The 13,561-nt window shown below is 39.4% G+C and overlaps 2 protein-coding genes and 1 non-coding gene across 3 annotated transcripts; all 3 read left to right on the top strand.

Annotated features, from left to right (window-relative positions):
• Positions 1–1,062: 1,062 nt before the first annotated feature.
• Positions 1,063–4,620, top strand: LOC131982095 (F-box/LRR-repeat protein 12-like). Its single transcript, XM_059346664.1, has 3 exons — positions 1,063–1,358; positions 1,487–1,562; positions 2,612–4,620. The coding sequence occupies exons 1-3, from the start codon at positions 1,258–1,260 to the stop codon at positions 3,668–3,670; spliced, it is 1,236 nt and encodes a 411-aa protein (XP_059202647.1). The 5' UTR covers positions 1,063–1,257; the 3' UTR covers positions 3,671–4,620.
• Positions 4,621–6,218: 1,598 nt separating this feature from the next.
• On the top strand, positions 6,219–11,812 carry aurkb (aurora kinase B). The gene is made up of 9 exons (XM_059346328.1): positions 6,219–6,332; positions 8,015–8,053; positions 8,259–8,340; positions 8,463–8,496; positions 8,589–8,777; positions 9,220–9,358; positions 10,049–10,197; positions 10,422–10,596; positions 11,259–11,812. Exons 1-9 carry the CDS (start codon positions 6,327–6,329, stop codon positions 11,430–11,432), a joined length of 987 nt encoding a protein of 328 aa, XP_059202311.1. The 5' UTR covers positions 6,219–6,326; the 3' UTR covers positions 11,433–11,812.
• Positions 11,813–13,029: 1,217 nt separating this feature from the next.
• On the top strand, positions 13,030–13,111 carry trnal-aag (transfer RNA leucine (anticodon AAG)). Its single transcript has one exon. It is a non-coding gene; the product is annotated as a tRNA-Leu (tRNA).
• The last annotated feature ends 450 nt before the right edge of the window (positions 13,112–13,561 follow it).

Raw genomic sequence — 13,561 nt, 5'->3', positions numbered from 1 at the left:
ATACCCGACTTCTTCTTATTATTGTATCAGTTCCAATTTTGTTCATTATTTATCTGGAAATACTCTTGTTTTTATCTTTGTTTCAAGATCTTTGCAACTTGTATTTAATGTAATGTATATACAAGCCACCACTGTAATGTTTGCAATTCTTTTGTAAAAATAGAATTTTTCCCACTGTTAAATGTACTGAACACCATATCTCTAACAAAATTATACTGTAATATTTAGTGGTAAAAAATGTATGTGGCATTTATGAAGTATTTTCTTTTAATTATATGGCAGAACAGCATTTCTTTTGGTGGAAAAAACTTTTATTTATACAGTAAAAAAAATGTAAATAAAAAAAATGGAATAAAATGCCAATCTTCAACGTGAAATCAACAGTGCCAATATCTTTTTACCGTAATATTTAAAAAAGTTCTACTGTATTTATTACAGTAAAGTTCTGGCGACCGGAGCTTCCGGTTTTTACCGTAAAAACAACAGTTGTTTGTTTACAGTGTACATATTAAAATGAATCGGTGATATCGGCCGATATATCGGTTCATCTCAGCACTATTCTGACATGTTGTTGTTGTTACAGATAATCAGTGTGATTCTTCTCAAACCTGCCTGTGCCTTTAGATATATATAGAATAAAGTTTACTAATATGATGTAAACATGTAGAGAGGAAGCGGTAATAACCATATATGGTAATAACTATATCAGACTGATTTAAACCTCCAGAGTGATGAATTAGTGATCTAACCCGCTCGCGCCTCCCGCCTCTCCCGCCGCCAGCTCAGCATTTACACACATCCATGACAATAACTGGCGGCTTTTACGAGAATCTGCAGATATCTCCGAGTTAATATCAGGCAGGAATGAAAAGATAAATGATAAAACAACTCGCCTGCCCCGTCCACTTCCATTCCTCCACCATTGCTGGTCGCCATCTTGTCCGGTAGTCCGCGCAGGCGCAGTGCGCTGTTCAGCTAACGGACGTTAGGTGGCAATATAGCTTCATTTAATGTTATAAAAACATGATACACATATAATTATAGTCATACATTTGACAGGTGTTTACGGGAACAAACCCACATTTAACTAAGACGCGCTAGGTTAAAGATTAAGAAGCATTTCTAATTTAATCGGCGAACTGCCGCTAGGCCCTTCAGTCAACGGGCAGCTGTTTCCCGGGGACCGTTGATGTGGGAGCACCCTGTGCGTCCGGAAATGAGTCCGTGTCGAAGGTTTAAAGAGTTTTGTGTTACAAAATGGATGAATATAAAGCCTGTAACCTCGACTACTTCCCAGAAAACATTTTAATTGATGTGCTGTCGTATCTGAGCGTTAAAGAGCTCGTCCGAGCTGGCAGGTAAGCGACATTTAACTTTGCTGGGACAGTATTTAAGCTGTTATTACAGTCTCTGTGGCAGAGCTCTGCCTTTGTTGTGAGTCCCGTCACATGATGAAGTTATCTGTCATGTTTCACGTGTTTTCCAGAGTGTGTAAGAGATGGAAACGTCTCGTTAAAGACCAGAGACTGTGGAGACGTGTCGACCTGACTGCGTGGAAAGGGGTAAGAAAGATACTGGCGATATCCCTTTTTATTTTTTATTAATGTTTTCATGCGGGTTCATGTTTGGGAACAGAGCCACATCGTGAAATATGATTAATATTCCCCTCAAAACATAAAGATCATTCAAACACTTGAACCTACAGAAATCACTTTACCACATGTCTTTGCCTCCAGGTGAAAGACTTAGTCAAAACTCAACTCTGTCTTAAAAATTAAATTAAAATAAAAACAAATCATTGACAATCACATGACTTATTTCCAGGCATGATTTGTGTGTATATATCTTAATTTCTCAGGTAGCTCTTTTTTTCTGGCTTTTCGGGCAAAGATAGCAAAATAAAGTGCATCAAGGGTCGATACTGAATTGAGCACAGTTACTAAGGAATATAGTCACAGTATGAACATTACTAGCCTACTACTAATAAATTACTTTGCCTTTTTTATTTGGCCTTAAGAAGAAAAGCTGAGCATCATCTCAGGAAACTGGTGTTATCAGCAATTCAGGGTTAAACTTTGACAGTCTAATAAAATCAGTTAATCTTTAAAAACATAGAAGAATGACAGAACATCTGTCCAAGCATGTCATGCACCAGAAATATTCCAGGGTTTTGTCCAGACTTTTAAGTGAAAGTTAAGTACTTACTACAAATGCTTTCATTGGTTTCCTTCAGAATTTTAATTAAAGTTCTGATACATAAAACACATCTCTGGCTGCCATTGCAGTGTGAACCCTCTGATGGCATATTGGACCAACCTGATAACTGTCCCAGAGTCCAGACTTGGGAAGGCTTCAGTCCTTTACTATGACCTCAGAGCTGGAAGGAACTTCCATGAGAAACGAGACCTCCTCTGAGTTTGAATCCCTAGAAATCCAGTTAAAAACATTTAATTTCTCCACCACCTTTGACTGAACCTTGAGCAGCCTGGCTTCATTCCCCTTGCACATCTTTATCTCTCTACTACTGAACATGAAGATGTATTTTGTTTAAAACCCATCTCTCTTTTCTTTATTTTGCCTCCCATCCCCCACATGTCATGAACTGTGTCAGGTGACGTCCCGGATCCTCTGGCTGCTGCTGCGTCAGTATCTGGGTTGTGGACTTCGGTGCCTGCGGTTGCGTGGTTTGCTGCTTTCGGCCCGAGGAGGCACCTTTCTCTCCGAGTCTTGGCTCAAAGCTTTGTCCACTAAGTGTCCTCGCCTGAGTAAGCTCTACCTGCTGCACGCAGACCTGCGGACGCTGCCCAGCTGCCAGCTCCTCCCGCCATCTCTGCACGTGGTGGAGCTGCGTGGCTGCGAGCTTCCTCGTGAGTTTTTTAACCAGGTTCCTCCAGCTGCTCATCCCCAGGACCGAGCAGAGGCCACGTCCAGTGTTGGCGCTCAGCAGCAAGGAAGGGATCGGAAAGGAAAAGGTCTCGGGGCTCCGTCAGGGATCGGTATTGAGAGGTTAGTCCTGAACAACGTGCCCTCCTTCACAGACCAGCATCTGCAGAGTCTGACGTCCTGGCAGAAGCTCAGCCGCTTGGAGCTGCGCGACACCTTCCGCGTGACGGCCAACGGGCTCCGGAGCTGCGCTGCCAAGGACGGCGTGTGTGGCGTGGAAGGGCTTTCCAGGCTCAAGTTTCTGGAGATCGGCATCACTGAGCGGCAGGGCTACCAGCTGCAGATGGCGTCCCTCGGGCTGGGGGCCGGCTGGGTGGGGCTGGAGGAGCTGAGTCTGGGGGGGAAGGAGGTGGGGCCCGGGCTGCTCTGCGCCAGCCGCCTCAGAGACCTGAAGGGTTTGTGTCTGTGGGCCTGCACACTCAGCACCATGCAGATCCTGAGGAGCTGCAGGATGCTGCGCGGCCTCCGCCGGCTGGAGTTCCTGGACGTGGTCTTCAGGCCTCGGCCGTGTCCGCCGGTCGGGGAGGGGGAAGGTGGTGCTGGTGGAGCTGGTGGAGCAGAAGAGCAGGACAATGAGGAAGCTGCAGGTGGAGATAACAGCAACGATGAGAACAAAACACTAGACATGAACGATCCCATCCCCAGTTTACGGCGCTCGCTGGCGGTTCTGCTGCCGTCCTGCACGCTGGCGTTCACCAACTGCTCCGTTCAGATCAATCCGGACTAAATCAGATCAATCCGGACTAAATCAGATCAATCCGGACTAAATCAGATCAATCCGGACTAAATCATCTCTCCTCCTGCTACACAGGCGGCCATGATGGATACATTACTTTACACACATGCAAATGTCATTATATGTAGCGTCAAGGAGTTCATAAATGACTTAAGTTTTGATTGTCTTGTATAACCGAGTCCAGCTCACCGAGTCAGATATGAATCTTATTCATATATTCAGACTTTCATGTCAACAAACTTTTAAAAAATCACTGACAACACACCTACTGTATATTACTGGAGAAAACAAATGAAACTCTAATGAAGTAGTTCATCTTTTTTTCCATCTCTTCCAGTTTTTAAGACTTTTTTTTCCTCTGAATATTTTTTTTATCTGCCAACCTGAGCAGCCTGAGAAGGAAAAACAGGTTTTTCAACTTTGCAACAAGCCGATCTTTGGCTTTAAGATGAGCAGAAGTGACTTATGATTCAGGGTGAAGCTTTGTTTAATATGAATATGTGTGAATATCTATCAAGATACATGGAATACGGTTTGAAGAAAAAATCTCTTAAGACAGACTTAGACAAGTTTATATTGTCTCGTCCTGCTGCTCTACCTTCTGTCAGTTTTTAAACAGTCTTTTAAACTCCGTCACAATGTAATAAACACAATATGGAACTGTCCCAGCTTTACTGTAAAACATTAGCAGGTGTAGCTACAGAGGCAGAAAACAGAAATGTAGCGCTGCACCTGTTTCCTGTTCATGCTCTTCTTTCAACATGCAGATCATTTCAGGTGGTTTTGGTGTTACAGAACAACATCATAACATATTTGAATGAATCTTTATCAAGTCCAACTTCTCTTCACTGTGTCTCTCTTTCTCTCTTGTTTTCTGATATGACTTTTAGAAATAAAAACTGTAATTGTCTGTTTGTGTTCCTGAGAAACACAACATGAAAGATCTGTGTCATTAACATGAATTGTGTTGCATTCAAACCAACCATTATAATTTTAACTTCCTTTAGAATTATAAGTGAGAAATTGTTTTGAATAAACCTATTTTGAACAAATCTTTACGTATCATTTGTATTTTATTAAGCAATTGCATCATTCGATTAAAAAAATGAAGTTAAAGATCTTTGTTTTGACTGATATTCCCTCTTCTCATGAAATCCTGTTGATGAATGAGCACATATCAACATTAAAGTATTTTTATTCTTTTTAAAACAACAGCATGTGCTGCTTCATACAGAAACGTGTTGCTGCCACACAAAAAAAGGCTCAGTATGATGTATTACGTGAAACTAACGTAATGATAATGAAGTGATACTGTGGCAGTTTCCGTAGCTTTGGTATGGGGAAATATAATAATTTAACAATGATAAACTGTTGTGGAGCTTCATTTCAGTTTATCTTATTCACACATCTATGATCTGCAAGGAAGGATGTTTGTTTGCTTTGAAATAATTAGTTGATTAAAAAAAGTAGGAACATTTGAATAGTAAAGTTGATTTCTTTTTTTAAAGGAAAAAATATATTTTTTGCTTTACTTTATTTCATATCATTTCATATGTAAAAAGTATTTATTGTTGTCTATCAGACAAAAGCAATTGAAAACTTGGGCTCTGAGAAACTATCCACTTTTTCACTATTTTTGACATTTCATTAAATAGACAATCGATTAATCGTGAGCACAAGCTACAAATATTTAGTTTTACTTTTGAACAACATTAATTGTTGCAGCCGGTTACATTACAGCCTGTCTTTAAACATTCTGCTCATGAAGGAGGAGCTCATATTTTTGTGAAACTTGAGGATTTGTATGATATTGGATAAGGCTTTAAAATAGTTGATAACATCGTGCGTATAAACATTTTATTTCACTTTATAAAACATAAATCGTCACACTGTTAAAATAATCGCCTCTTAAGTTTTGCCTATGTCAAGTGTGTGACTTAAGCGGATTTATTATGCCTAAGTCAAAATAAAATGTGACTTAGGCAATTTTTTGAACATGCCTTTGTGACTTAAGCAAGATATGGTAACACTTTATTTTGAAGGTGTCTACATAAGAGTGATAGAGCGTGTCATAAACATGACATGGGATGTGTCATGAACATTAATGACACTCTGAAGTAACATTAATGCTCATGATACTTGTCATGTCATGTTTCTGACAGGCTTGTGTCACTCTTATGTAGACTCCTTCAAAATAAAGTTACCATATATTGCTTAAGTCACAAAGGCATGTCCAAAACATTGCCCAAGTCATTTATTTCTCTTAAGTTACATCATTTACACACAGTGTTATTACTATGCCAATATCCATCCTTTGTTACATCTTTTTGAGTGAAATGATCAATAAATGTCATATGTTACACTTTGGGTGAAGTTTTTTGTGTTGAATGAAAATGAGTTTAACAGGGAGACGAGACGTAGAAGTCAGCAGGACCAGAAGGCGGGATGACGTCTGACTGACGTCAGTATTCACCAATCAACCGCTTTCTCTCCACACCGTTCTGGCCAATGGGAGCCTTCAGTGGGAAGCACACCGACCAATCAGATTCGAGGAGGGTAGCTTTTTGAAAACGTTGGCGGCGGAGGAAGTTCAGAACAGCAACACTGGACTTTCTTTATTAAACTACTTCTACCATTCTCCTCCACCATGCAGGTAACTATTATTCTCTTAATGGTAGATACGAAAGTAACACAGAGCGACTGATGAGTACAACACACGACCAATATACGCGTTTATTGCTTTAGTAACGTACGACTATTGCTAACTTAAGCTAGCTGACGTTAGCGCTAAGCTAGCATGCAGCTAAGTTAGCATGCAGCCACGTTATCTAGTGTTAAAGTATTAACACACGACATATATCATACAAACCCAGAGAATAATATGCATTAGCAGGTTTTATTTTAACTGAATGACCCGGTGGAGCAGTAGGTACATTAACATTAACCCAACAGGAGGAAACATGGCTGCTGAACCTTTGGTTTATTATATGTCGAGTAACATACAAACCAGATTTATTTACTGCTCTTATAGCATGAAGATAATATGTAACCAGATTTATTTACTGCTCTTATAGCATGGAGATAATATGTAACCAGATTTATTTACTGCTCTTACAGCATGGAGATAATATGTAACCAGATTTATTTACTGCTCTTATAGCATGAAGATAATATGTAACCAGATTTATTTACTGCTCTTACAGCATGGAGATAATATGTAACCAGATTTATTTACTGCTCTTATAGCATGAAGATAATATGTAACCAGATTTATTTACTGCTCTTATAGCATGAAGATAATATGTAACTTGGGCGTTGAAGCTGGTGTATCTATTTAATAAACAGCCTATTGGAATAACCTTAACTGGAAAGAGATCTGGAATTGACCTGCTAGATGTATAATCAATAATAAGGTTAAATAAGTATCTTTTAAGATAAAAAAATTGGTTTCACAGACTTTACTTTTGCAAAAGAAAAACAATACCATATCACATCACCAATCTCATGATACAGTTAGCCAAATGGCATATCCATAAATGTTGTTACGTTAATCAAAAACCTCTCTTTGTTGTCTTTGAAAATGAATTGTTGAAACCCCTGACGCCGTTTTGTTGGTGTGTTGTCTTGTATTGCACCATGTTGCTTTAATAAAGTAAAAAAAAAAAACTAGATTTGTTTACTGCTCTTACAGGATGAAGATAATATGTAACTTGGGCGTTGAAGCACAATGTATCTATTTAATAAATAGTATTTTGTTACCTGTTATGTCAGCAAAACAATGAACTAAAGCGACATTTTAAGGCTAACGTTCAGACACCATGTGTTACAGTAATGCTGCAGATTTAATGCTCACAATATTTTACTGTTGGTTTAATTCCATATTTCTTTAAAGCTGAGTTATTATGTGGTATTATTGTAGATTGTGTTATACTGTAAGATGTTTACTATTTTGTCCAATGTCAAAAACATTTTTTCAGTTAACCACCACAAAGAAAAGGACACTGTTACAAGCATCTGTTAGCACATTTAGATTAAAGTCACCATAAACAAAGACACCAACATGTCTACGCAAATTTGAGTCATCATGGCTTCATGAAGGTCGAACAGAAATTGAGCAAAGCAGCTGCACTTAAAAACGAGTGTAAAAAACAAACATGCCATTAGAAGTCTTTTCAGATTTAATTCATGCAAGCTTCCTTTAATATCTTGATGCTGAACATTTCTTAAGCATTGTCTCACAGAACTTGAATTAAAAAAAGTCTGACAACAAAAGACACACAAGCTCAAATGTATCGAGAGTTAATGTGAGCTGTTTGTGGTTGTTTTTCTTTGCAGAATAAGGAAAATAATGAGCCCAGGGGTTTCCAACGACAGGTAAGACGTAATATTTGTAAAAAGATGTTAAGATTTTCCTGCTGTGTCTTCATGCAACATTTGATTACCAGTAATTGAACTATCACTGACATATGGGGATGTTAGAACTAGCTGATATGCTATCAGAAATATTGGAACTGTATTAGCTGGAACAAAAACACATCAATGTGTTTCTAATTCAATGTGTTTTGTTTCTGATGATCAGTTCACGACCCCCAGCATGCTGTCAGGCCCTCAGCGTCTCCAGGTGAAGCCTCGAACAGAGAAGGACAAAACTGCAATCACAGGTAACAGAAACCTTCTCCAGTAAAGAATCAGTCAGACACTCTGAGGAATGAGCCTGTTTTCACTGTCTTCTCATTTCTTATTATTATTTCTTATCATCATTTCATTGTCTTCTCATTTTCAGGCCCTGGGAGAGAATGTGTTGCCTCGTCCTCAAAGTAAGTTTCTCTTCGTACTTATGTTTTTATTATGTATGCTGTCTTTCATACATCTAAGTGATTAACATGAAAATATCCATCTTTTCCATCAGGAAAGTCACCATAGCTGACTTTGACATTGGTCGGCCGCTGGGGAAGGGCAAGTTTGGGAACGTGTACCTGGCGAGGGTGAAGAAGCTGCAGGCCATCGTGGCGCTGAAGGTTCTCTTCAAGTCCCAGATGGAGAAGGAAGGAGTGGAGCACCAACTCAGGAGGGAGATTGAGATTCAGGCACATCTCAAGTCAGTATCCTAAAATACATTTTCATGTCAAAATCATATTGTTATTAGTCAAAGTAGTAAGGCGTTCTTGATAAAATACCGGAGTATAACTTACTTTCAGGCTTTTTGAACCATCTAACGATTACAGGAAGTATTAGTTCGACCCAGATTCCAAAGAAGTTGGGACACTTTAAAATGATAATAACATCAAATTCAGAATTTATATATAAAACAAACAAAAGTTAATCTGTTAGAACATGAAATATTTTGTTTTTTATTGAATGTAGGTTCAAAGGGATATGCAAACACTGCATTCTTTTTTAAATGTATGGTTTACATATTATCCCATCCTCTTACTACATGAAAACATTTGATTTTTAATAACATCAGCTTTTCAATGATAATGCTGACCTTGAGTTTATTTCTGAAGACTTCCTCTAAACATAATCTCTTTTCTCCTCAGGCATCCCAACATTTTGCGCTTCTACAATTACTTCCATGACCGTAAAAGGGTCTTCCTGGTCCTTGAGTACGCCCCACGAGGTGAGATGTACAAGGAGCTGCAGCGATGTGGAAGATTTGATGACCAACGCACTGCCACAGTAAGAAGTGTTGCTGCTTTTAAAAGGCCGTTTTTTATTTGAAATATGATTTATTTATTTTTTTGCGATCAATTATTTTTATTTTCAAAAGAGAAGGGCATGAAACAAGTCAAATACAGTAATACAACAAGTAGTATTCACTTCCCTTTACCCACATATTATTTATTTTAATAAGTGAGCCTAGTTTAATTATCTTGACTATAGGCATGTTTCCATTAGGGTAAAAAGCGTTTCTTCTGGGAAAGTTTCAGGCCTCTCAAATGGCCAATCACTCGGCGTGTCTCCATTTAAAAAAAAAAAAAAAAAAAAAAAAGGCCCCAGAAGGATTTATGAGACTGTCGTCTGGTTTTAGATCGTTGCGTAATCGCTTATTAAAAGTTTCGACCGCAACGTCACATATGACAGATTTAACACGGTGACGCGACGCATGTAAACAATAACTATCTTCTTTTTTAATAGTAAAATTATTGTTGTGACTACTCGCTGCGTCACATCCCACTTTCTCTCTACCCGCCTTCTATCCAATCAGCTTCCAGGAGAGAAACGGCCGCTAGACTCGTTCAAATTAGGAACATTTCTGTGAGGGAGACCCGCCTCATTCTGAGTATTCGACTGTAGTGGAAACGGACCTTTTTTTATTTTTATTTTTTAAACTGTTTTGATCCAATGCCAAACTCTTTACCTTCCCAGTACATGGAGGAGATATCAGATGCGCTGCTGTATTGCCACGAGAAAAAAGTGATTCATCGTGACATCAAGCCAGAGAATCTGCTTCTCGGCTATCGTGGAGAGCTGAAGATCGCAGACTTTGGTTGGTCTGTCCATGCACCTTCTCTAAGGTGAGCAGAGTGAAACACATCAGACAACCTCTTCAGGAGGTGCTGATCTCCTGCTGCCTCCACCTCTCAGTTTTCTTTTTGTGTGACTAATAATAATAACACAAACAAACCACCAGATGGAGGCAGCGGGAGGCCAGCAGCTGTTTGATACTGCTTTATTATATATATTATATGTATTTCTCTGCTGGATTCTCCTGCTCACCTCTTTGTTTTTAACGGTCCAGACGTCGCACCATGTGCGGGACTCTGGACTACCTGCCTCCAGAGATGATCGAGGGCCACACCCACAGCGAGAAGGTGGACCTGTGGTGCATCGGAGTCCTCTGCTACGAATGCTTGGTCGGCAATCCACCTTTTGAAACCGCCAGCCATTCAGAAACATACAAAAGAATTATGAAGGTCAGTGATGGAGTGTCTAATAAGAAACCCAACTGAACAAATGTGAAAATGTTACATTAGCTCTCCCAAAGGAAAGTTTGGGAAAAACAGCTGGCAGAACCCATCTTTATTCAAATAAAAGGATTTACGTCTTAAAGCGGGTGTTTCCTCCGCCACTTTGATGATCGCCAAACTATGAAAATCAACAAACTGGAACAAACAGGAACTTCCCTATAAAAGGGAGGGATGCAGAAAGAGCTTATCCTGTGGGTCAACATCTGCTGCTTATCATTAACTGAAAATTAATCATTTAAAATAATATTTCAGACATTTGGCCTTGATATTTTAATTTAGACTTTTTTTAAACTTGTTTTGAAAAAACTTCTTAAAAAGTTTCAATTTGTGGACCCTGTATCGTAACAAATTGCTAATTATCTTTAGATGCCTCATATCAACCAATAATTGTTTTAAAATGGGTCTAAATGAGTCAAACCAAAGGCATTAAAGCAACTAAAAGTTAACTTCTTGGTGGTGCTTACCTAATGAATATAAGCACAACCACATTGTGCATTACAGCTCTGCAACTAGCATGACATGACAAGTCTTAACAAATGTCACATTCCCAATTCACCAGTTGTGTTCAGGAAATTGATTATTTATCATGTATATCTTAATCTTTGCAGGTGGATCTGAAGTTCCCTAAAATCGTCTCAGAAGGTGCACAGGATCTGATCAGCAAGCTGCTGCGCCACAACCCCATCGACCGTCTGTCCCTGCAGAGCGTTATTGATCACCCGTGGGTTCGCAGCAACTCCCGCCGGGTCCTTCCTCCCATCTGCCCCGGCACCAAGTCCTGAGCCCCCCGGCCGTCCCACTAATGTTTTAATCTCCTTCAGAGACTCAGCCAGCAGGATTGGGTTTTACTGCCATGGGCTCCAAACTGCCATTATATACTTTACTTTTTATATTGTACAGTGTGACGTCATTATCTATGTTTAGTATTTTTCCTGGAGGTGTTTTGTGTTTTTATTATTTCTTCTCTGAAACTGTTTAAATGGACACAGCTCTATTTCTGTATCTGACGGTGTTGACACCAAAGTACTACTGTTAGGCTGATTGAAAGCTGACTTTATTCTTAAATAGTTTAAGATGGGTTGTTTGAGGGTTGGATTGGAAAGCATGTTTTATTTTATCCTCAATTTATGCTTTTAAATTCCTAATAAATATTATAAAAATATTTGGGAATTGAAGGAATATTGACTACTACAAACTCCAACAGTATACTGTACCATAAGATAAGGATGTTGGCAAAAGCACTTGAAAATGATGAAATACACTCAGTTACCAGTATATAAGGTACACTTCACAAAGAGGCCCTGTGAATAAGCCCTACTTTATAATAGTTATATTTGAGTTCTTGAAACTTTTACGAGGTTATTGATTCAAATTGTTTTGGAGGCGTTTTTAAGATTGTAACCACCCTATTACAGTCAATGAGTAGCCTGGGTATACCCAGACTGCCTTGCACGCTCAAATTTAATTTCGAACCTCCATCCAGTCTGGAAACCAGGAAGCTTTCTTAGCCCTGTTTTAGGATCCAATCACAGAGCGGGGAGGGACGGAGAGACGATGACGCGTACTACCCGGCAGACGGAAGCTTGTAGTTTTCTTACGGATCCAACATGGCTGCTGCAGACGCTAAACTCTCTTTAGCTGTAGACGGTGTTTTAAATAGTTTAGAGCCAAAGCTGAAAGGCGAAAGGTCTCTGGGGGCTCCGCTGTCCCCCGGCTCGTAGCCAGATCACCGGTAGAGTGGTAGATCTACCGTAACCACGGTGATCTGGCTCCGAGCCGGGGGACAGCGGAGCCCCCAGAGACCCCCAGCAGCTTGTTTATTGGCCATAAAATCAGTGGATGTGTGGCTGAATGACATGAGGGGGAATAAAGCGTGAAAATAAATAATCTTGCAGAAAGCGAGAACTGGAGAAGCAAAGCAGCAGCAACACTCTCTCACAGACACACACACAACAAACATCCATCTCTGTTGCTCTACTACGTCATCTGGTATAACTGATCTGATTGGCTAAGAGCTACCTACAGACGCTTTGATAGACATTCTAAGCGTCCAATAAACGGCTCTGGAGGATCGTAAACCACACCTCCTCTACGGAGAAATGAACGGCTGGTTTGGTGTTAGCCAGGCTCGTCAATAAGGGAAATAATTTGGATTAAAGGAAAGATGAAGTAGGATTTTTTTAACACAGGGTTGTTGGATAAGTTAAATGTACTAAACAAAACACAAGTGTTCATATTTTAAAGTATAAAATGGCGAGTAAGTAATTAACAGTTTATTTAATCAACATTATTAACATGTTTATGATTCAATAATCTATGATATCTCAATAATAATAGTGGTACCTTCATAAAGCTATCTGATCCCCTATGGTGGCATACGGTAGCGTGGCCGAGCGGTCTAAGGCGCTGGATTAAGGCTCCAGTCTCTTCGGGGGCGTGGGTTCGAATCCCACCGCTGCCATCTCTTTTTTTCCTGGCCGTCTATTTCCACAAAAAGGTTTTGCGTTATAGTACATTTCTCAATTTATTGTACGAACATCATAGTCTACCGTAACTGAAAACACAAGTCATCACGAACTAACACATCTAACGTTCAAATGTAAATTATGATTACGTTAGTCGTCACCGTCTGCCACATGTTAATAAATAGTATTAATTAATTCTGTCGCTACTTAAATTAACGTAAACTCAAATTACACCGATTAACTTCAAACCGTATGGTAGTGTGGATATTTCCTGCTGCATTATAGCCGCTAGGGGTCGCTAAATGACCATAACGTTACTCAGAGTTTGTTTTTCTTTTTCATTGCTTTATTGAAAATTACAAAAATAAACATTTCTGGCACGTTTTTTTTCACAGTACATACCTTGCATAAGTGTAGAAAGAAGGCTAGGTGAACATTAATCAACA

Source organism: Centropristis striata, chromosome 12 (assembly GCF_030273125.1).
Source record: "Centropristis striata isolate RG_2023a ecotype Rhode Island chromosome 12, C.striata_1.0, whole genome shotgun sequence".
NCBI lineage: Eukaryota > Metazoa > Chordata > Actinopteri > Perciformes > Serranidae > Centropristis > Centropristis striata.
The sequence above is the reverse complement of the archived record's forward strand: the minus strand, read 5'-3'. Positions and strand labels throughout refer to the sequence as shown.

Excerpts from the sequence above, each read along its gene's own strand:
- LOC131982095 (XM_059346664.1), top strand. The coding sequence starts at position 1,258 with ATGGATGAATATAAAGCCTGTAACCTCGACTACTTCCCAGAAAACATT. Across the intron at positions 1,359-1,486 it reads GAGCTCGTCCGAGCTGGCAG|AGTGTGTAAGAGATGGAAAC; the intron begins GTAAGCGACATT and ends CGTGTTTTCCAG. Across the intron at positions 1,563-2,611 it reads ACCTGACTGCGTGGAAAGGG|GTGACGTCCCGGATCCTCTG; the intron begins GTAAGAAAGATA and ends GAACTGTGTCAG.
- aurkb (XM_059346328.1), top strand. Across the intron at positions 8,341-8,462 it reads GGACAAAACTGCAATCACAG|GCCCTGGGAGAGAATGTGTT; the intron begins GTAACAGAAACC and ends TCTCATTTTCAG. Across the intron at positions 8,778-9,219 it reads GAGATTCAGGCACATCTCAA|GCATCCCAACATTTTGCGCT; the intron begins GTCAGTATCCTA and ends TTTTCTCCTCAG.